General features: G+C 48.0%; 2 protein-coding genes across 3 annotated transcripts in view; one reads left to right on the top strand and one right to left on the bottom strand.

Annotated features, from left to right (window-relative positions):
• LOC138374230 (NACHT, LRR and PYD domains-containing protein 7-like) overlaps positions 1-23567 on the bottom strand; it is a 672516-nt gene that overhangs the window by 70010 nt on the left and 578939 nt on the right.
• CACNG7 (calcium voltage-gated channel auxiliary subunit gamma 7) lies at positions 1744-23451 on the top strand. 2 transcript variants are annotated; one of them, XM_069456862.1, is made up of 6 exons: positions 1744-1983; positions 4665-4889; positions 5546-5632; positions 6004-6144; positions 21139-21284; positions 21689-23451. In XM_069456862.1, the coding sequence occupies exons 2-6, from the start codon at positions 4694-4696 to the stop codon at positions 21944-21946; spliced, it is 828 nt and encodes a 275-aa protein (XP_069312963.1). In that variant the 5' UTR covers positions 1744-1983; positions 4665-4693; the 3' UTR covers positions 21947-23451. The 2 variants fall into 2 exon arrangements, with proteins under 2 accessions (XP_069312963.1, XP_069312962.1); XM_069456861.1 differs by lacking the exon at positions 21139-21284.

Below are 23567 nucleotides of genomic sequence, written 5' to 3'. Positions count from 1 at the left end.
CCCCCACCAGGCCTGCCGGTGCATGGCTCCAGTCTTGCTCGGAACTACCCCCTCCTCTCTCCAGTGCCTGCCATTTTCTGGGACTCTCTCCTCCTCCTCCTCCCCTTCCTCTCCCCTTAGCCTCTCCCACCCAGCCACAGCTGCTGGAGAATAAATTTGGGATGCCGATGCTGGAGTGTTTGGATGTTTTCTTGTAAGCTGGGAGAACGAAGGGGGTGTGGAGGTGGAACTGTACATAGAAACAAACACAGAGAGAGACAGAGGCTGGGGGTGCAGAGATAGAGGGAAAGCAGAGAGACCCATAAAGTGAAAGAGAAGGGACCCGCAGCATGAGAGGGAGGAAAAGAGTGGAGACACCTGAAAGAGCAGAGAAGCTCACAGGCACACACACACACAGAATGCCAGAGAGAGGACCAAAGTGGACACGGTGCACAATGACAGATGTACACCTAGATCACTGACAGTGTCAGAGACCCCAGGCGTAGAGACACTGCATGCACATATGTACTGGGGCAGGGACTGGGGAGACGTCCTGAGAGGAGAGATGAAAGGCTGGCCTCCTATTGAGAGACTAGAGACTGGATCAGAGGAAGAGACCCCACGACAGAGAAACCAAAACAACCAGAACCCGTGAGCTCAAGAACCAGCGACTGAGGCAGGAGGCAGACAGACGCGCCTTCCGGGCCTCCTTCCCCTGACCCACTTGCGGGTTGGGGGAGCGGAGGGGACAGTCTAGACAGACTACATTTCCCAGTAGACATAGCTGCAGACCCTACCCCCCACCAAGTGTGGCCCCTCGCCTCCAGGGCTGATGGGAAATGTAGTCCTCGAGCAGAGGCCGGCCAGCAGAGCGGTGTGCCTATGCCTGTGTGTTTGGAGGGGATTGAGCCCCAAAGCTTCGCAGGCTCCCTCGCGGCCCCGGAGTCTTGTCTTCTCTGCAGGCTCCTGGGTTTCCGGGCCGCGATCCAGCTGGATGCTGTGGCTCCCCTTGTCTCCCCCATCACCGCCGCTGTACCCCCACCCCGTGCCCGCAGGCCCCAGCCCCCGCTCCGACCCTCCGCGGGCGGCCTGCCCCTTTAAGAGTGGCCCCGCTGACATCACGGCGGGGGGGCGGGGGGCCTGGCCCGGCTCCCGGCTCCGCGGCGGCTGCAGGACCCGGCTCCGCTCTGCGCCCGCCCGCTGCTCCGGGGACCCCGGCCCGGGACGCCCCCTCCCGCTTCCTCCAGCCGCCCAGATCCCAGGCTCTGTCCAAGGCCTGGCTAGACCCCAGTCCTCATCAGGGGACCCCCAGGATTGTCCTGTTGTCTCTCCTCCTCAGGGTCTCTGTCTCTTTCTCTCTCTGTCTCTTCTCCAACCTCAAGGTCTCTGGATCTCGGCATCTCTCAGCCCGAGGCCTCTGAGCGTCTCTCTGTCTCTTTCTGGGTCTCTGACCTCTCCACTTCAGGGCCTCAGGATCTCTGAGCCTAGGTGGTGGTGGTGTGTGGGGGGTCTTAAACTCCGTCTCTGCCTCTCCTTCCCTCTCTCTGTGTCCCCTTCAGTCTCCAGACCCGCGAGTCTCTGCATTTCTCAGGCTCAGTGTCTCTGTGTGACTATCTCTGCTCTGTCTCTCTTCGTGCCTCTGCCCCTCTCAGGCTCTCTGCCTCTGTTTCTATTCTCTCTCCTCTGCCTCCCCCATCCTCAAGGCCCATCTCCCTCCCTCCCTGCATCCTTCCCCCCTCCCTCTCCGCCCCTCCCCTCCTCCGCAGTAGCCAATGAGCGGCCGCCGGTCCCTGCTCCCGGCTCCGTCTGCCGAGTGAGGCCGCGGGCGCGGGGGGTGGGGGGTGGGAGGCCGGGAGGGGGCCGGGACGCCGGGCTCCGGGGCAGGGGCGGGGGGCGCGGGCACAGGCGACCCCGGTGGCGGCGGCGGCGGCCGGGGGAAGCCGCGGGGCCGGTCATGCGGCTGCGGGGCCCGCGGCCCGGAGCGTCCGCCCAGCCCTGAGCGAGGTGAGCGCGAGGGGAGGGTCCTGGCCGCAAAAGGGGGGCGACCCTCGAGGTGGCCGCAAGAGGGGGTCGGGGAGAAAAGAGGCCCGAGTGACTCCAGGGGTAGGATCCTGGCTGTCAGGACGCCTGAATTCGGGAGGTATGGGGGATGGAGGGACATTTGGGCCTGGTGAATCCCGGAGGACGGGGTCCGAGGGTCCCGGAGCGGGGAAACTGTACTCTTAATGTGTGAGTCTCAGAGACAGTTGGCACAGCCGAGGGTGTGGGCAGGGGTCTTGAGGAAGGTGGAGGACCCCGGCCGGGAAAGAGCAGGGGTGAGTCTAGGAAGGGGGTCCCCACAAAGGGGGAGTTACGGCCTCCCAAGAGATTGAAGGGAGATGGAGTTTGGGCTGAGGACTGGAAGACTGGGACCGCAGGGACACGAATGCCTGAACCAGGAGAGGCTGGGATAAAGAAAGATAAGGAGGCTCCAAGCCTGGGGGGAGGGTCCCAAAGGAGGAAGGGCTGGAGAATAAGGATATCTGGGCGGGCCCTTTCGAGTGAGGAGAAATTGGAACAAGAAAGGAGGGGGTTTAAAAAACGGGAAGTGAGAAAGGTGCGAATGGACAAGGTCCCAGCCAGGAGTCGGAGGGGCAGATGAGGGAAGCTGAGGTCAGCTACCTGGGACCAAGACAGTCAGGGCGGCTGGGTTAGGGCGCTTGTGTCCGAGCTGAGAGGGCCAAGAAAGAAGCCGGCAGCTGGCGGTCAAGCCCCGAAGCCACCCGGCGGGGGATGGGAAGAAAAGCTGGCCAGAGCCTTGCCAGACTCCGGATCCCTGAGTCCTTCAGGAAGGGGAGGGGGTGCTCTGGATGCTGGGATTGCAGAGTGGGAGGGGTGGGGAATGGGGGGGGGGTGTCTCAGACTCCAGGGTCCTTATTGGGGTAGGGCAGAGTTTTAAGGCTACAAGAATTTTGATTAAGAAAGGTGGAGTCTCCTGTCTTGATTGCATTGTTGGGGGAGTGTTTAGGGGAGTCTCACATTTCATAGTTAAAAAGATTATGGGGGTCACTGGTATTCAGGGAAGTAGAGGTCTCTGGTTGAAATAGGCTCAGGATCCCAAGCTGAGCCCCCCAAATCATGGGATTGTCTGGCTTGGGGAAAGTTCTTGAGGAGGAGGAGTGAAGGTTGTGGATAAGGGATTTAGAGTCCTTAGATTGAGGAGCTCCCTAGTTGGAATCTCTAAGTTCCTGACTGGAATTTGGGAGGCCACAGTCGTGGCCTGGGGATCTCTCGTTTGGAGGGTCCAGTGTAGGGGGATCTAGATTCCATGTTGGATGTTGAAGAGGGTCTATAATTAAAAGTCCTAGCATGGGAAACTGGGGTCAAATATCTCTGGTAGGAAATTTAGGGATCATGTGTTGGGGCCCTGGAATTCCTGATTGGGATTTTACAGTTCAGAGCACTGATTCCTAGTGTGAAGGATGAGGCTCCTTGTTTGGCCGGGATGCTTTGGTTAGGATGCGGGGTTGGGGGTATTCCAGCTAATGATTTTGATACTCTGGTGTCTCTAGTCAAGATCCTGGCTCCAGGTCCCTGGGTCCCAATGCTCAGGGACTGAGCAGCCTGTGAAGGAGTTCCAGCATTCCAGGCTCAGAGGCCTGTCCAGGGAGGGTGGAATTAGGGTTCTGGAACTTGGATCTGAATTGCGGGTTGTGATCTCAGATTGGGGTACCAAATTGAGGTCAAGGGACAAGATCAGGGTTAGAAGGTCATGGGCCAGATTCTTAGTGTTAGAATTGGGTGTGAGAGTCAAGCTGTAAGTCCAAGTGTCTAAACTTAGGTGGGGGCCTCAGCCCAAGAAGGCTTAGACAGGCCTGTCAAGGGTCTGAGGTCAGGGTATGAGTTAGGGATCCTTGGTTGGTGACCCACATTGGGGATTTCTGGCTGCAGTTCAGAGACAGGGTCCAAAGGGAAGGTATCAGGGTGTCAGGTCAGGGCATGGAGTTAAGATTGGGGAGCTTGAGTTAGAGTTTCTGGACAAGTCAAACTGTATAGCATCCAGTGTCCAAACCCAGTACCCTGGGTACAGGCATCCAGATCCTGGCTTAGAGCTGAGGTTATGGATTCTTGTGTTCACAGCTGAGGGCTTCGATCAGGGCAGAGTAAGTATTGTGGGATGCCATGTCCCACAGTTGAAGTCATTGATCAGCCTAATAGTTTCTGAGTCACCAACCCAGGCTCTACATTACGGGCTCTGGTGGGGTCTGATTTCTAAGGTTAGGGTCTCAAGGAAGGACATGAGATTAGAGTTGAGGGGGCCCTGTCCTGGATTTAAGAATCTGGAATTAGAATTTCTGATATTTGGGACCCAGGTGCAGACATATGGTTGGAGTCAGGATTCAATCTCTGGGTCTGAGCTGAAGGTTATGGTTGGAAATCTTATCCTGGGGTTGAGGATCTGGATCCAGAGCTAAAGCATAGGTGGCAGGTGTGGGAAGCCCAGTTCTGAGATTGAGGGTCAACAGTTGGTGTCTCTTGTCAGAGCCCAGGCTTGGGGTCATAAGTTGGCCCACAGAGGTCAGATTTCAGAGTTTGATTTTGGAGTTGGTGCCTCTGGCAAGGGTCCAGCATCCTGGATTGCTGCACGAGGCTGGAGACTCTGGTCAGTCCATTGGGGGTCTCCACCAAAGCTTCTGGTCACACAGGCCCCGCAGGGCGCCCCCCGCCTCTGAGGATGAGTCACTGCAGCAGTCGCGCCCTGACCCTGCTGAGCAGCGTGTTTGGTGCGTGTGGTCTGCTCCTCGTGGGCATTGCGGTCAGCACTGACTACTGGCTGTACATGGAGGAGGGCACAGTGTTGCCGCAGAACCAGACCACCGAGGTGAAGATGGCACTGCACGCTGGCCTCTGGCGAGTCTGCTTCTTTGCAGGTAGAGCCCGTTCCTGCCCTCCACTCAACTGTTCCTGCCTTGCGTGGGACCAGAGAGTCCTTATCCATAGTGCCACTCCTTGGGTTCCAGAAATCCAGACACTTATTCTGTTTCTCTCCTGGAAGTTCAATTTTCTACTATTAGCTCCAATGTCTAGCTCTTTATTCCCCTGATCTAGGAGCCCCACACTCAGACAAGCTCAGGTCCCTGACCCCCATGGGGACGCTGGAGTCCTCCCTTAGAATCAGTAGTCTAGGTTCAGAACTTGTCCCCTGGACAGTTCCAGCGTTGGATTGGCAGGATAAAAGAATCCATGCCTCCAGCGAGCACCGAGACCCCTTCCACCTAGGGATCCTGGCTCCCCAGACCCTATCCTCTCTAGCAACCCAGGAGTCCTGGTCCATAACCCCCTCCTTGCTTAGGGCCCAGGGTTCCAGCCCTCTCCTCTGTCCAGAGGTCTCTAGAGCAGCTCACAAGAGGAGCTGTCAGACATCCTGCCCACCCCACTTCTCAGCCCCCTAAAATTAAGAGTTGTTCCCTTAGATTAGGCCTGGAATTCCCCTGCCAGGGATCTCCCCACTAAGCAGACTGCCCTGAAAGCCTCTCTAGGGCTTAGGATCCTCTCTTCGAGCCCTGCCTTTTTATCTTCCCCCCAGGTCGGGAGAAGGGTCGCTGTGTGGCCTCGGAATATTTTCTTGAACCGGAGATCAACTTGGTGACGGAAAACACGGAGAATATTCTGAGTGAGGGGATGTGGGGGAGCCTAGGCAGCAAAGGAACAAAATCACAGCACGAATCTTGAGAGAAAGGGCAGGACCAGGGGGTAGGGGCAGAGGGAAGGAGTGGAGGTTTGAGAGAAGGCAGGTGGTTAGGTAAGGTTGAAAGGGCCGGGTCTGGGTAGTGGGGAGGAGTCAGCAGGAAGGGGCGGGGCCCAACCCAAGGAGGTGTGGCTTGGGTGAAGAGGTGGAGTCAGCACTGGCCCTGTGGGAGAAAGGGGAGGAGTCAGTGGGAAGGGGAGGAGCCGAACTAAGCGGCAGAGAGGTCAAGGGAACGGGGAAGTGTCCTGCCAGAGATATCCTCCTCACCCCTGCTTCTCCCCGTCCCCTTCCCCCAGAGACAGTGCGCACAGCCACCCCCTTCCCCATGGTCAGTCTGTTCCTCGTGTTCACGGCCTTCGTCATCAGCAACATCGGCCACATCCGCCCACAGAGGACCATCTTGGCCTTCGTTTCTGGCATCTTCTTCATCCTATCGGGTGAGCCCAAGAAAAGGACTTGGGGGCTGGGGGATTATTTCAAGTTCTAGGAATCTGTGATCCGTCTTCCATTTAGCCACTTCCTGCTGTGTGACCTGGGAAAAGTTGCAGGACCTCTCTGAGCCCCGCTTCCCTTCTCCGTGAAATGGATGGAGATAGTGGTGTCCATTACACAGCATTGTTTAGAGGACCAAATCAGAGCAGATGCTTATGGGGAGCTAATTAGGTACCAGGCTCTGTTCTGATACTCAGAACAACCCTATGAGGTAAATACTATTAATAACCCCCATTTTACAGATATGGAAACAAACACTCAAAGAGATGAAGTCACTTGCTCAGGGTCATACAACTAGTGAGAGGCAGCGCTGGGAATCAAACTCACGCAATTCGCCTCCAGAGGCTGTATTTTTAACCACCCCTGATATTTTAGCAATTAACAGTTTATAGGGCTCTTTATTTTCTGTGCAATACTTAATTTTAATTTTTTCAAATAAACAGAGAAGTCAAAAGAATTTTGTAGTGAACGCTCATGTACCCACCACTTAGAGTCAACCATTAATGTATAATTAGATGTCCATTATCCTGTATGTGTCCATCTGTCTATATTTCTAACCATCCATCAATTTATCCTATTTTTTTAGAAGCATTTCAAAGTAACTTTTAGGCATCAGTACACTTTACCCTAAATGCTTCACCATGCATGTCATTAGCTAGACTCCAGTATTTGTTTACAGTTCTTTTTTCTCTCTTTTGAGGTACAAGGCTCCTTTGCATGTGTGATCTCACACCTATCTCATAACAGCTCTACCTAGGAGTTATTATTAGTACCCACTTGATAAAATGGGGGCACTGAGGCCCAGGCTTGTGCAGGGAGTTGTCTAAGATACCAGCATACACTGGTGCTAGAGGACTCGAGTGTCCAGAGTTTCAGTAGAGTATTTTCTGGAGTATTACTCTCCACCACATTTCAGCTCAGTCCAAATCAACTCAGCTCAAACACATTTAAGTCCGTCAATCCAGCTCAACTAACCCCAACTGATTCTGACTTCATTCTTCAATTCAATTCAAATTAATTCAACATAATTTAATTAAACCTAAATCAGGTCCTTGTGATTCCGTTGGTATTTTATGAACAAACCCCACTGTATGTCTCATCTCCATTCTGTCCCCTGGGGCCTGCACTCGGCTCCCTCTTTCCAGTTGACTGTGCAGATATTGAAGCGGGATCTTCAAGTAATCCCTCCTCCTCCAGTCTCTTCCCTGCTCCTCACCCAGCTTTCTCTAGGCTCAACCTCCCCCGTGCCTTCAACCTAACCTGATGAGACCTTTTTCAGGGAAACCAGGGTGTAACCTCCGTGCAAACTTGAATCACGGCATGTGGAGCCAGACATTGAGCTAAAATAAGACACGTAGAATATCACGATCCTAGAGTGTCAGAGCAGAAAGGTCTCATCATTTTTCAGGTGGAAAAATAGTGGCCTAGAGAAAGAAAGTGGGGCGAGAGTAGGTAGCATGGGGATTTTTATCCAATCCACCCAAAATATTATACGCAAAGGCCCATTGTTTGTGGTAAGAGGCAACACAGCCAGTCAATGGTGCAACCGGAATTAGAATCTAGGGTATTCTCACTCCAAAACCAATGCTTAGATCACCACTGCACCAGGAACTGACTGCCCAAGGTCAGGCTGAGAATGAATGGTACAGTCAGAGCTGGAAGTCAGGCCTCTGATATAACAATAGAGTAACTTGGAAGAGATTGAACCTGCTGCCTGGACCCCTTCCTTGAGTTCATTTCATAGACTATGACCTATGCACTTGACCCCAGGGTATCCAGTCATATGTTGTCAAGCTTGTGGGATATAGTGGCTGAAGGCATGTGCTGTGAACCTAGAAAGACCTGGGTTCAAATCCTACCACTACCACTTACTCAGTGTGTGTCCCAAAGCCTTCCTTTGGGCAGATATTAGGAAGACAAATCTTGGTTAGCAGTCAGCAAACTTTTCCTGCTGAGGGCCAGATGGTAAATATTTTAGGCTTTGTGAGACACAGGGTCTCTGATACAACTACTCAACTCTGCCTTTACACAACTTGGCTGTTGTTGTGCGAGAGCTGCCAGGTATAAACCAGTAGGAGTATCTGTGTTCTAGTAATGTTTTATTTATGGACCTTGAAATTTGAATTCATGCAATTTTCATGTACATGAAATGTTATCCTTTTGGGTTTTTTTTTTCTCACCACTTAAAAATGTAAAAACCATGCTCACAAACCACACAAAAACTGGAAGTGGGCCAAATCATAGTTTGTCAACCCTGATTTAAATCATGGATGGAAAGGGCCTGACCCTGTACCTGGACTGTAACACTAAGTACTCAACATGTAGTAGTTTCAAATAAATAAATTAGTAGTAACAGTAGTAGTAGCAGCAGTAGTAGAACCAATAGTAATAGTAGTAGCAGTAGTAATACTCAACCTTATTGAGTACCAGGGGTCAGTCCAGGCAGTCTTAAGTACTTTGCATATATGAAGCTATTTATTTTTCTTCTCCCTGTAAGGCGGGTACCATTAATGTCGCCATTTTACCACTGAGGAAATAGGAGCAGTCAGAGGTCAAGTCGTTCATTAGAAGAAGCAAGATTCCAACCAAGGCTCCTCACCACAGCAGTATGCTGCCCCATCAACACTAAAAATCAAAAGAGAAGGAGATTTAGTAGGAGAACTTAAGGATGGAAAGAGTGGCAATATCTTAGATCTTGGAACGTGATGACCTGGTCCAACCACCTCATGTTCCTGATGAGGAAACCAAGGCTGAGAGAGAGAGAGAGAAGTTGCCTGAGTTCTGGTCACTGGTGGAATTGGCATTTGATTCTGTAGAAAGAGATAGGAGGGTTGGAGCAGGGGAGGGATAGAGACATATCTGGACACTAAACATCTCTCAGGGACCTGGGTTGGGGACAGACTAGAGGGAAAGAGACTAGAATTTGGCCAGTTGGGAAGGAGGCTTGTGCAGTGATCCAGGCAATAGCAGATGAGGTCCATGCTGGGGCTGGAGATGTGAAGAAAAGGCGACTGGGAAGCCATGGGAGAGAGAAGGATCAATAGACAGAAGAATCGATAGAATCAGATGACTGCCTGGACACAGTTGGCAAGAGACTTGGGGAGGAAGCTAGAGTGACATTGATTTTCTTTTTCCAGGCCACAGGAGGCATGCCTATGCATATCCCATATTAACCCCTGATCCTCAAATGTGCTCTATGCATCTGCTAATTCGTTCAGCCATCAGACATCCTATATAACAGACCCTGTCTTTGGCACTGAAGCCATAAAATGAATCCTAAATACAAGCCCAGGTGCAGTCAATCACAGAACAGCCCCCAACTACATGTCAATCAAAGCTTTTCATGCTGGCTTAAATCCCTTCAATAGATTCCCACTGCACTCACAATCCATCCAAACTCCTCACTCGAGTCTACAAGGTCTTCCATGATTTGGCTGCTGTTCAGATCTCTGACCTCATCTCTAACTCACTAACACTCTCTGCATTGCTTATAACTTCAGCCACTCTGGCCTCATTTTTCTCCTTGAAAATGCTAATCTCAGCCTCATGTCAGGACTCTTACACTTATTATTCCTCTCTGCTTGGAAGTTTCTTCCCTGTGATTCTCACAGGGCTCAAATTTTTTCCTCTTCAGTAGCTAATGTTGCCTTTCCCCCACTATAGTATCCATCACACTGCCAAGTTCATACTTTTTTTCATAGCGCTTATTACTATTGTCATCTCATTTGTTTCGTGCCTTGGCCTACAAGATTGTAAACTCCAAAAGGGCAGGGATCTTTTCACGCATGTTCTCATTTGCATCTGTGGAGCCCAGATCAGCTGCTTGTACAAAGTAGACACTGAAATATTTGTAAGGTGAGTTAGTGCAGAATGGATGAGTGACAGCCCCAGGTATCTTGAGAAAAGGAAAGATGCATTAACCTGACGTAGGTAGTTGCATATGGTATGGGGAGGGTGGGAGCGACCAGGGAGGGCTTCCAAGAAGAGGTGACATCTAAGTTGATGCAGAAAGGGTGAGGGGGAAATTCTCAAATCAAGAACAAAAATTGCCCTATATGGAGATGAAATTCACAACATGTGATAAGGCCCTATAAAGCATCTAAGACAGAGGTATACACAAGTGCAACTCTCCATGGTGCTGAAATTCTATTGTTCTAAAGGCAGGTGAGTTCTATTCCGTTTGGAATGTAGGTGATTCTTGCCTACTGTGCTTTAAGAATCACAAAGCAGATGTAGTTGAGGGGGTGGGAGGAGAGTAAGAGAGTTGGATTGCAGAGATAGAAAGGGGGAAGGGAGGGAGAACAAGAGTACAGGAGAAAAAGGGAAAAGAAGGTTATTTTTGGAAAACCACAGCCAATGTGAAATGGCCAGGAAGGAGAAGGAATGACAAGAATGACTTACTAAAAAGAAGAAAGCAGGCCAGGCGCGGTGGCGTGGTGCACGCCTGTAGTCTCAGGGACTAAGGATGCTGAGGCAGGAGGATGCATGAGTCTAGGAGTTCAAGGCCAGCCTGAGCAGCATGGCCAGACCTTGTCTCTAAAAAAAAAAAAAAAAAAAAAAAAAATAGAAAGAAGCCTGGCACAGTGGTTCATGCCTGTAATCCTAGCACTCTGGGAGGCCAAGGAGGATTGCTTGAGCTCGGGAGTTAGAAAGTAGCCCGAGCAAGAGTAAGACCCCATTTCTCCTAAAAATAGAAAAATTAACCATGCTCCTATAGTTCATCTACTCAGGAGGCTGAGGCAGGAGGATGACTTGAACCCAGGAGTTTGAGGTTGCAGTGAGCTATGAGGATGCCACTGCACTCTACCTGAGGCAACCAAGAAAGACTCTGTCTCAAAAACAAAAACAAAAAGACCAAACAGAAGAAAATTTCTTTTCCATTGAAAATGTTTGTTTTCTTCTAATCAAACCCCTCATTCCAACCCTAGACTTAAGGCCCAGGTTTCATGTTACAGTTCTAAATAAAAAACATTCTCCACAGGCAGAATCAGGACCTGGGTGAGGCAGGAGCAGGCAGCAGGAACCAGACCACGGACAACCTGGGATATCAGGCTGAGGAGTGGATACCTTCTCCTGTGGACAATAGGGAGCCAAGAAGAGTTTTGAGCAGGGAGAGATAGAGTTTGCTTTGGATTTTAGAAAGGGAGATGAGGATTTTGGAGCAATGGCATAGGTGTAGAGAATAAGGCCTGAGCTGTGGCAAGGGACTGGGAGATGCAAAAAGTGGTTTAGATTTACGAGAGATTCAGGAAGTAAAATGGACGTGATTTGATCATTCTCAAGTGACCATTCTTGATGGATGAGGGGGCAAGAGAGAGACGGAGACAGGAATCAACTCCCCTGTGATTGAGTGAGTGAGTACCTGAGCGAGTGTGGTTTCTGGACTTCCCTGGATAAGTTCCTTTCCTATAAACCTGCCCATATTTCAAGACTTATCTCAAATGCCATTTCACCATGCAATGCTTGCTGTTCTCTCTCTTCTTGAGTCTCAAAATTATAGAATACTAGAAGTTGAAAGTGTTACGGAAGTTCTGAGCAAGGAAAAGTTAATTCTTGGAAGAGATGGAGAAATGGTGGGATTTCGCACAGATGAGCTCTTCTAGAAGTTTCAGTTTATGGCCAATGTATTCATCCATTCAAATAGTAGTTATTATGTGCTGGATATTGTGCTGGTTGCTAGGAGTGCAATAGTGAAGAAGGTGGACTAGTTTCTAGCATCATGGTGTTCCTAGCATCCTAGTGGGGGTGGAAGAGATGTATAATAAAAAGGTAACAAATAGAGAATACAATGTTACTAATTAATTATAATGTGATGATATGGGCTACGAAGAAAAGCAAAGCAAGTTGGGGGAAGGAGAGTGATGGAGGGGTCATTACTGTATTCTACCCACCTGAATCATCCACGTTTTAAAAACGGTTTGCCATATTCTATTCTCTCTCTCTCTCTCTCTCTCCATCCTTTCCTCCCCTTCCCCCTTTTGCACACACCACACTCACATTTTTTTGTTTTTAACCATTTGAACGTACGTTGCAGGTGTCTTGATAGTTCATCTTTAAAAACAAAATGTTAGGCCGGGCGCGGTGGCTCACGCCTGTAATCCTAGCACTCTGGGAGGCCGAGGCGGGTGGATCGCTCGAGGTCAGGAGTTCAAGACCAGCCTGAGCAAGAGTGAGACCCTGTCTCTACTAAAAATAGAAAGAAATTATATGGACAACTAAAATATATATATACAAAAAATTAGCCAGGCATGGTGGCGCATGCCTGTAGTCCCAGCTACTCGGGAGGCTGAGGCAGTAGGATCGCTTAAGCCCAGGAGTTTGAGGTTGCTGTGAGCTAGGCTGACGCCACGGCACTCACTCTAGCCCGGGCAACAGAGTGAGACTCTGTCTCAAAAAAAAAAAAAAAAAAAAAAAAAAATGTTAGTATGCATCTTTAAATAAAGACATTTTTCTCCATAAGTATAATACCATTATCAGGCCTAGAAATTTTACAATAATTCTATGGTATAATTTAATCCATTTTTAAACTGCCCTAGTACTTTCAAGCATGTGTTTAATAGCTTTCTCCCCAGAACTAGAATTCAATCTAGGTCCATGTATGGCATTTTGTTAATAAGTCTCTTTTAGTCTACACAAGTTCCCCCACTACTTTTTTCCACAACGCTAATTTTTAAAATATAATCTCATTATAGGCTGGGCACAGTGGCTCATGCCTGTAATCCCAGCACTTTGGGAGGCCAAGTTGGGAGGATGGCCTGAGGCCAGAAGTTTGAGACCACCCTGGGCAACATAGCGAGACCTCATCTCTAAAAAAATTTTTTTTAAATTACCTGGGTGTGGTGGTGCACAGCTCTAGTCCTTGCCACTTGAGAAGATAAAGCAGGAGGATGACTTGAGCCCAGAAGGTCAAGGCTGCACTGAGCCATAATCAGACCACTGTACTCCAGCCTGGATGACAGAGCAAGACCCATCACCAAAAAAAAAAAAAAAAAGAAAGAAAGAAAATTTTAAAAATATCATTATAAAAATATAGAAAGAATAGTATAATGAAATCTATATATCCTTCACTCAGTTTCAACAATTACCAATGTATGGTGAATCTTTTCCTAGTCATATTGCCACGCCGCCTTCTGCATTTCACTACATTATTTTAAAGCCAGTCTCAGACGTCAGCTCATTTTATCCACAAATATCTCAGTATATCTCTGAGCTACAAGTTGCCTTTTATTTAATGTAACCATAACGCCATTATTGAGCCCAAACAAATAAGAATGATTGCTTAATATCATATCTAGTTAGTGTTCACTCTTCCCCGTTGGTTTCATAAATGCCTTTTTATAGTTAGTTTGTTGCAAATCCAGATCCAAATTCCACATGGGCATTTGGCTGATACATCTCTGAAGCCTCTTTTAATCTAAAACAGTCCCTTTCCTATTTTTTTGCTTGAAATTATTTTTTTGAGAAATCTGGTCTTTTGTTGTATAGAATTCCCGCCTTCCAGAGTTTTCCAGTTGCATTCCTGTATTGTGGTTTAATATGTTCATCCAGCCCTGTGGTTTTTTGTAAACTAAGATCTAAAAGAAGCTTAGATGGATCCAGGTTTGGTTTTTGTTTGTTTGTTTGGCAAGAACCCTTCATAGATAGGTGGTGCTGTTTACATCCTGCTGTATTTATTAGATCAGGAGACCCGTAGTCTGGTCATCTCCCTTTTTGAGATACTGGGATTGATCTCTGGTTTAAGTGTTGGCAGTTTGGCCCATGTCATCATCCTTCTAAAGACTGCAGGAGAGGGTATCCTGTAGAATATCGCACATCCTATATTTGTTTGATTGTTTCCCTGTGGTATTTAATTGTATTTTCCTTGTGTTTTCTGTAACCCCAAAAGTTATGTGTAGACTAGAGGCTTGATTTCATCAGGTTAAACATCATTGGCAAGAAAAGTCAGAGGTGCTGCTGCCATGTACTTTGTATCACATCACTTCACGTAGCAAATGATGTCAGGTTGTCCCGCTGTGAGCAGTATGAAGTTTGAATCCTTGGTAAAGGTGATGTCCGTTAGAGCTCTCTGTTGAAAAGGGAGGTTTTTCTCTTTATAATGAATAAGTAATTTGCAGGGTAATACTTTTGTACCTTGAAAAAAATCATGTTTAGGGATACCCATTTTTATTTTATTTTATTTTATTTTATTTTTTGAGACAGAGTCTCACTCTGTTGCCCAGGCTAGAGTGCCGTGGTGTCAGCCTAGCTCACAGCAACTTCAAACTCCTGGGTTCAAGCAATCCTTCTGCCTCAGTCTCACAAGTAGCTGGGACTACAGGCATGCGCCACCATGTCTGGCTAATTTTTCTATATATATTTTTAGTTGTCCAGCTTCCAGCTAATTTCTTTTTTTAGTAGAGATGGGGTCTCGCTCTTGCTCAGGCTGGTCTTGCACTCCTGACCTCAAGCAATCCTCCCGCCTTGACCTCCCAGAGTGCTAGGATTGCAGGCGTGAGCCACCGCGCCCTGCTTCATTTTTATTTTATTCTTTTTTTTTTTTTTTTTTTGTTGTTGTTGAGACAGAGTCTCACTCTGTTGCCCAGGCTAGAGTGAGTGCCGTGGCGTCAGCCTAGCTCACAGCAACCTCAAACTCCTGGGCTTAAGCGATCCTACTGCCTCAGCCTCCCGAGTAGCTGGGACTACAGGCATGCGCCACTATGCCCGGCTAATTTTTTCTATATAGATTTTTAGGTGTCCATATAATGTCTTTCTATTTTTAGTAGAGACGGGGTCTCGCTCAGGCTGGTCTCGAACTCCTGACCTTGAGCAATCCACCCGCCTCGGCCTCCCAGAGTGCTAGGATTACAGGCGTGAGCCACCGCGCCCGGCCTCATTTTTATTTTAAACAAACTTTTCAATTTGGAAAAGATTCAAACTTACAGAAAAGTTGCAAAAATAATACAGTGGACTCTCATATCTTTCTTTCACTAGACTAGCTTTTTTTTTTTTTTTTTTTTTTTGAGACAGAGTCTCACTCTGTCACCCAGGCTGCAGTGGCATCATCTTAGCTCACTGGAACCTCAAAGTCCTGGGCTCAAATGATCCTCCTGCCTCAGCCTCCTGAGTAGCTGGAACTACAGGAGTACAGCACCATACCTGGCTACTTTTTCTATTTTTGCTAGAGACAGGGTCTCACTTTTGCTCAGGCTGGTTTTGAACTCCTGACCTCAAGTAGTCCTCTTGCTTTGGCCTCCCAAAATGCTAAGATTACAGGCTTGAGCTGCCACACCTGGCCATAGATCAGTTTTTTAACATTTTGCCACATTTGTCTTTCTCTCTCTATGTATATGTGTGTGTGTGTACACATATATACACATATGTATACACATAAATATACTTATACATATGCATGCACATAAAACATATACACATGCACATATATATGTCGATGGGACCACTTGAATATAAGTTACAAGCACTTCACCCTAAATAGTTCAGCAAGTATCTTTTAAGAACAAGGGCATTCTCTTATGTAACCAAAGTACAATAATCAAATTCGGGAAGTTTAACATTTATGCAATACTATAGCTAATACACAGTCCATTCTCAAATGCCATCAACTGTCCCAATACTATTTTTTATTGTCATTTTTTTCCCCATTCAGGCTCTACGATCACGCATTGCATTTCCCTATTGTGTCTCTTTAGTCTTCTTTTATCTTTTTATATAGTTCCTGTGCTCTTTTTTTTTTTCTTTCCATCTTTCATGTTGACGTTTTTGAAGAGTGCAGCCAGTTGTGTTGTAGAATGTCCCACAGCGTCCTCATGAGTGGATTCGGGTTACGCAGCCTCAGCAGGAGCACTACAGAAATGAAGTAGTGGCTTGCTCAGCCTCTCTTACCTGGAGGCACGTGGGGTGGGTCTGCCGCATTATTGGTGATGTCAGCTTCCATCGCTTGGTTAAGGTGGTATCTGCCAGGTTCTTTCATGATGAGGGAAGCTTTTATTCTCTTTGTGATTAATAGATATTCTATGGGGAGATTTTGTCATCCAGCGATTTGGCATCCCCTGGTGTTCTTGCCTGAATCTAATATTACTACTACGGCTGCAAAATGGGGTTTTCTTTTAATGCTGTTACACCTACTTGAATAAATTAGTATGTGACTGAAAAGAAGAACTTTCTCTTTTAACATTTATACAATACTACTTATGTATTTATTTTTAAAATATGTCAGTATGGACTCATGTATTTTTTTTTTTTTTTTTAAAAACCTCAATGTGTTATATGCCATTACCTCTATTATGGATTTTGATACTTAAAATGTCATCCCAGTTTGACTCTCAGGAAACTTCAAGCTCAATCCTGTTTCTTTTTTTGACATGCACCCATCATTTTTTTGAGCACTTTCTGACTTTGGGGCACAAGAAGTACACTTTTACTGCCTCTGCCTCAGACTTCAAATCAGCTATTTCTTCTGGAAGCCCTAGCTCCTTTTAGTAGAGGAGGATATTAGAAATCAAGAGCTGGGGTACTCAGTGTGCTCAATGCTACTGGGGTGTCACTACTTTTAGGATCTTTCAGGACACAAGCTGAGAAATTATATATATGTAAATAACCTGGGAGTTTATAATGATGCCTAAACACCACAGGCTTTTTCTTGCCTTATCCTGTTCTGTATTTATATTCCTTCTTTCAGAATAAGAAACTCTAGCTACCCAAAGCAACAACGTATTTGCTCAACTCTACAATGCACACAAAATAGCATTTATACAATACTATAGCTAATTTACAGTCCATACTCAAATTGCACCAATTTTGTGAAAAAAACTTACTAAATAAGATAGCCAGTTGCAGTGGTATGTGTCTGTTGTCCCAGCTAATTGGAAGGATGAGGTGGGAGGATCACTTGAGCCCAGGAGTCTGAGTTCAGTCTGGGCAAAATAGCAAGACCCCATCTCTTAAAAAAATTTTTTAAACCTAAATAAGGTTCAAGATTTCTTTACGGATCATTTTGTCTTTTGACTGCAATATATAATCAAAGTACTGCATTCAAAAGTTACTTGGGGCTGGGCACAGTGGCTCATGCCTGTAATCACAGCACTCTGGGAGGCCAAGGTGGAAGAATAGCTTGAGGACAGGAGTTTGAGACCAGCCTGAGCAAAAGTGAGACCCCCATCTCTACAAAAAATAGAAAAAATTAGCTGGCCATGGTGGTGTGCTCCTGTAGTCCCAGCTACTCTGGAGGCTGAGGCAGGAAGATCATTTGAGCCAGGAGTTGGAGGTTGCAGTAAGCTATGATGATGCCACTGAACTCTACCCAGGGTGACAGAGTGAGAACCTGTATCAAAAAAAAAAAAAAAAAGTGACTTGGATTACAACACACTGTGGTTGTATTCTTCATTTGATATAAAGTCAGATTCCTTTATTTCTATTTCTATTTAATTTTAGTTTTCCCCCATCTTAGTTAATTATATCTTTTGAATATATCAAATATTAGCATCATTCCAAAGATCAAAATCACACAAAAATATGTACTCGGAGAAGTACCACTCCCTCCCATCTCTTCTTTTTCATTCTCTCTTAGCCCCTTACAGGTAATCAGCATTTGTTTGTTTTTTCCCTTTTCTATGTCTTCTTTGCAAAAATAAGCAGATGCACATTTGTACTCCTATGTACCCATCTTTCTTGCTTAAAAGGTAGCATATTATATACACTTTTGCACATTACTGGGTTTTTTTCTTTTTTTTTTTTACTTAGTGATACGATCTGGAGCCATCCTTGAATACCATATCAGTTCACAGAGATCTTCCTCATTTTTATTTTACAGTGGCACAGTTCTCTGCTATGTGGATGTTTCATAGTCTATTCCATCCCTCCTCTATGTAAGGGCATTTAGGTTATTTCCAGTGTTTATCAGTTACAAATAATGCTGTAGTAGATTAGCTTGTGCATATGTATTTTCATGTTATTGGAGGGATATCTTCAGGGTAAATTTCTAGAAGTGGGATTGTTGGGTTAAAGAATGGACACGTGGCCGGGCGCGGTGCCTCACGCCTGTAATCCTAGCACTCTGGGAGGCCGAGGCGGGTGGATCGCTCGAGGTCAGGAGTTCGAGACCAGCCTGAGCAAGAGCGAGACTCCCGTCTCTACTAAAAATAGAAAGACATTATATGGACAACTAAAAATCTATATAGAAAAAATTAGCTGGGAATAGTGGCGCATGCCTGTAGTCCCAGCTACTCAGGAGGCTGAGGCAGGAGGATCGCTTAAGCCCAGGAGTCTGAGGTTGCTGTGAGCTAGGCTGACGCCACGGCACTCACTCTAGCCTGGGCAACAAAGTGAGACTCTGTCTCAACAAAAAAAAAAAAAAAAAAAAAAAGAAAAGAAGAATGGACACGTGTGTGTGGTTTTTTAAGATATTGCTAACTTCCTCTTCATAAGGGTTGCACCATTTTGTATTCCCACTGGCGATGTATAAGAGCATTCATTCTCCCAGCTTCACCAAAAGAGTACGTGTGAAGCTTTTTAACTTTTGACTACCTGATTGGTGAGAAATGGTATCTCATCCTAGTTTTCACCTGCATTTTTCATATTTTGAGTGAGGCACGTATTTTATTTTAAACAGGGAGATAATAGAAGGCCTTTCCAAAGTGGCAACCAGTGAAAAGAGGTCTCAGTGAAGTGACAGAGAAAGACATGGGGATGTCCGGGGGAAGAGTATTCCAGGTAGAGGGAACAGCAAGAGCAAGGGCTCTGAGGCAGACATGAGCTTGATGTCATCAAGGAAGAGCAAGAAAGTCAGGTGGTCTAAGCAGAGGTAACATGGAGAGAAACTGATCAGAGATGGAACTGGCAAGGACTGGACCATGCAGACATTATAGTCAGCTCAGCAAAGTTTTTCTGTAAAAAGCCAGAAAATAAATATTTTTAACCTTATTGGCCATCTGGTCTTTGTTCCAACTACTCAACTTTGTGGTTGTGGCACAAAAGCAGTCATGGGCAATATGTAAACAAATGAGTGTGGCTGTGTTCCGATAAAAATTTTTTTTTGTAGAAGCTGAAATTTGAAATTAATATACTTTTAAAAAATTGAGACATAATTCACATAATATTCCTGTAATTCAGTGGTTTCTAGTATATTCATAAGGTTGCACAACCATCTCCATTAGCTAATTTCACATTTTGATCATCCTCAAAAGAAACCTCACACCCTTTAACAGCCAGTCACAATTTCCTGTTCTATCCCGTTCCCTGGCAACCGCCAATCTCCTATCTCCCTCCGTGGACATGGATTTGTCTATTCTGGACATTTCATATAAGTGGAATCACACAATATTGGTCTTTTGCATCTGGCTTCTTTCCCTTAGCATGTCCTCTCGGCTCATTCCTGTGGTAGCGTCAGTCATTCCCTTCCTAGGCTGAATAATATTCCTTTCTATGGACATACCACATTTTGTGTGTCCATTCATCAGATGATGGACATGTGGGCTGTTTCCACTTTTTGGCTGTTACAAATAATGCTGCTACAAACATTCCTGTGCAAGTTTTTTTGTGTGTGAACATATGTTTCTAATCCCCTGGGTACATACCTAGGAGTGGGAGTGCTGGGTCATATGGTAATTCTACCTTTAACTTTTTGAGAAACCGCCAAATGGATTTCAGACGTACTTTTTATGTGCCACAAAAATATCATTCTTCTTTTGATTTTTTTCCCCATCATTAAATTATGTAAAAGCAATTTTTAGCTGGCGGGCCCTACAAAAACAAGAGGGGGGTTGGATTTAGTCCCCAGACCCCTGCTGTAGGCAATAGAAGGAACTTAGATTTATTCTGTGTGTTATGGGCACACCAATGTTCATCTGTAGGATTCTGGGGGAAGATTCTGATAAGGATTAGTCGGATTAATTTAGGGCAGGGGATTTCACAGCCTTTTTAAGCTTCTCTTGGCATGGCTACTGTTTAACGGAAAGGTCATCTTGAGAAAGCGATAATCACCTCTTAAAAATTCTCAGACCGGACCTCTCCTCTCCACACTCTCCATATGTCTCTATTTCCTCAACTGTAAATGGTGATAAAAATGTATCTACTTCAAAGGGTGGTTGTGAGGTTTGAATGAGTTTATATATACAACACTGAGAATAGTGCCTGGCACAGACTAAGACCTATATAAGTAGTTGCTATTATTGTTGATATTGTTGCTGCAATATCATCTATACAGCCCCCGCTCAGGGCTGGTCCTCTTCCCTCTAGACTATCACAACTCCAGTGTTCCCCTCCAGTCTTTTCCCAACACCAGCCAGCCCCCAAAGGATCTTCTAACACCCTGATCTGGCCCTGTCCTCCCTCTGCTATAAACCTTCCATGACTCCCTAGTGCCCTTGGTGTCAATGCCAAGCTCCTCAGCCTGGCGTTTGAGGTTCATCTTGGCCTTGTCCCTGCCCCCTTCTCCGGCCTTTCCTGTGGCAATAGCCCATGCTAAGGCTACATGGATGAAGTGGCTCAACGTTGCCCCTCCAAGCCTTTTCCCATGCTGTTTCCTCTACCAGGAGTGGTGGGATAGTGTGTCCTTATTCTTCCCTGGGGTCTCATCCTTTAAACTTGGACAAAGGAATGTTTCCTTGATTTCTCTTGCCCCTGCCCTGGGTGGGTTTGGTGCCTCTTCCGGACTCCCACAGAGCTCTGTGCTGCTTCCTCAAAGCACATATCACCATGTATGTGACTGTTGATCAGTGTTCATATTTACCTTCTCCAATTGCATTGTGAGTCCCTGGATAGCAGATTTGAGATTGGGGGTTGGGGGGCAGATTGTTGATTCATCTCCGGGCTCCCTGCACCCAACAAGGCCGAGCACACAAAGGGCTTCAAAGAAGTTAGTGGAGGACACACAGGGGAGGCGGGGGAGGGGCTGAGGGGAGGGGTCCACTTCTAATGGACTGAGGGTACCCCCTGTGTTCCTCCAGGCCTCTCCTTGGTGGTGGGCTTGGTTCTTTACATCTCCAGCATCAACGACGAGGTCATGAACAGGCCCAGCAGCTCCGAGCAGTATTTTCATTATCGCTACGGGTGGTCGTTTGCGTTTGCTGCTTCCTCCTTCCTACTCAAAGAGGTGATGTCCTCGGGACCCAGACTCTAGAGTCTAGAGTTTTGAATAGGGAAAGGTCCAGGGAGGGGGGACTGATTCTTGAGTCCAGAAGGAAGAGGAGGCTGGGGATGTAGACTCTGGATTATGACGGAGGTGATAGCTGAGTGACTAGGATCCTGGAGGAAGAGGAGTTTAAGAGCTCCAACTCTTTGGATCTTGGGGAAGGAAGGGACTGGGGACTGGGACTCCTGGGTCTTGGGGGGGGGGGAACCCGAGCGCTTGGACTCCTGAGGTCGTGGGGAGGAGAGGGCTGGAGCTCTGATCCTGGGTCCTGGGTGAGGAGGGGGCTGGGGGCCAGGACTCTTGAGTCCTGGAGTTGGGGGCGGGGGGGGGGGGCACGCTGGGACTCTTACTGTACTTCGCCACAGGGGGCCGGCGTGATGTCCGTGTACCTGTTCACCAAGCGCTACGCGGAGGAGGAAATGTACCGTCCACACCCGGCCTTCTACCGCCCGCGTCTCAGCGACTGCTCCGACTACTCGGGCCAGTTTCTGCAGCCCGAGGCATGGCGCCGTGGCCGAAGCCCGTCCGACATCTCCAGCGACGTATCCATCCAGATGACGCAAAACTACCCGCCAGCGATCAAGTACCCCGACCACCTGCACATCTCCACCTCGCCCTGCTGAGGCCTCGCCCCTCGGACCTCCCCTCCTCCTCCTTCCTCTTCTCTTCCTCCTCCTCGCGGGTCTCCCCGCAATACAGCACCTCTCCCTTCCTCCGGACTCCTGCCTCCCACCTGGAGGATGCTGCGCCCTCTGTAGGCCCGTCCCTTCCCATTTGGCCCCGCCCATCACCGCCTCATTTAAATGCATCCTCCCTTTGACTCCTCCCTTTCGTTTGCCCGCCCCTTTTCCCTTAGGACCCGCCCGTTTCCCCTGGCCCCTCCTCTCCCAGACAACTAACTCCTCCCTCAATCCACCTGCTCTGCGCACCAAGCCTCCCGCGGCTGCGCTGGCGCCCAGCTCCCCAGAGCTCCCCAACCTCCCTCCTCCCCGCAGGGGCGCTGGGCTGGAGAGTAGGTTCTGGCAACTGCCAGGAATGCCAACCATCCTCTTCTCCCCTCTGCCCTGGACTTCTCTTTTTCCTCGCCTAATCTCAACTCCTGGCCTGCAGAGTCCTCCGGTGCAGAGGGAGGGCCTGCTTCCCCCACCCACAGCTCCGGAGTCGGGTAGGGGGCTGGAGGCCATGGATGTGGTTAACCCGGGCTTTCCCTCTCCGCTTCTCTGCTCCCCTGGGAGACCCCATTCTTTCTCACCGGCTGGGCTCTTTTCTGCCTCCTGAAGGTTACCTGCTTTTTAGGGGGCTCTGTCTAAAGGATCTTCTTGCTTTCTTGGCTACTCTTGGCTTCTTTTTCTTCCTCTTCTTCCTCCTCTAGCTCTCTCTCCTTTCCTCCTTCCACCCGCTCGTCCAAAGCCCCTAGGTGCATCCAGGCCCGCACACCAAACAAGGATGGGGGACCCTAGGGTGGAGGGAGTTCCCCCATGCCATCTCCACACCTGTGCCCGCCTCTCCCCCCTCGAGGCCCCGTCGGGGGAGGGAGGGGCAGTAGCGGGGGTCAATACCCCCCCAAACCTCTAAGTCTTCCATTTTCTGGCCCTCCTCATTGACGTCCCTCTTCCATCTCAGACCCACAACTCCGGCCTCTTTCAAGGGCCCGTCAGCCCCCTTGGACAGATTTTGGGGGAGGGGAGGTCACCAGAAACTCGCCCACCCCCTCTCATTGGGGGAGGAGGAGCAAGGTAGCACAGTGTTGTACACGGAACCAGAATGGCCCCCAGGGTGGGGGGAGGGGGGTAGGGCAGGGTTGGGGGCTTTTAGTTTGCATCTTAGGGGGGAGGGGGGTCTTGCAGCAGTTAACCTGTCTTTATGCAGCGATTTTTAACGAGGCTGGGGGGAGGGGGCACTGGGGTGGGAAAGGGGTGGGGTGGGGGGGCCTGGCTCTGTTATTTACCGTGTATCATATGTAAATACCGACAGAAACTTCAATAAACTTTATTTCAAACACGTCTCTGCCTGTCCAGAGGGAGGGGATTGGATACAGGGGGCTTAGTCCAGGTCTCTACCCCTAGGGCTGGAGGTAAGTGCTGCAGAATAAGGTCAGATTGGTCGTTGTTAAATTACTTAGTCATCACAATTATTATTATTATTATTATTTTGAGACAGAGTCTCACTCCATTGCCCAGGCTAGAGTGCCGTGGCGTCAGCCTAGCTCACAGCAACTTCAAACTCCTGGGCTCAAGTGATCCT

Source organism: Eulemur rufifrons, chromosome 24 (assembly GCF_041146395.1).
Source record: "Eulemur rufifrons isolate Redbay chromosome 24, OSU_ERuf_1, whole genome shotgun sequence".
Classification (NCBI taxonomy): Eukaryota; Metazoa; Chordata; class Mammalia; order Primates; family Lemuridae; genus Eulemur; species Eulemur rufifrons.
Note: the sequence above shows the minus strand (reverse complement) of the source record. Positions and strands in the feature narration are given on the sequence as shown.

Bases quoted from the DNA above. Each gene is read 5' to 3' on its own strand.
- CACNG7 (XM_069456861.1), top strand. From the start codon at position 4,694: ATGAGTCACTGCAGCAGTCGCGCCCTGACCCTGCTGAGCAGCGTGTTT. The intron at 4,890-5,545 runs GTAGAGCCCGTT...TCTTCCCCCCAG, and splicing joins GCGAGTCTGCTTCTTTGCAG to GTCGGGAGAAGGGTCGCTGT. The intron at 6,145-21,688 runs GTGAGCCCAAGA...ACTTCGCCACAG, and splicing joins CATCTTCTTCATCCTATCGG to GGGGCCGGCGTGATGTCCGT.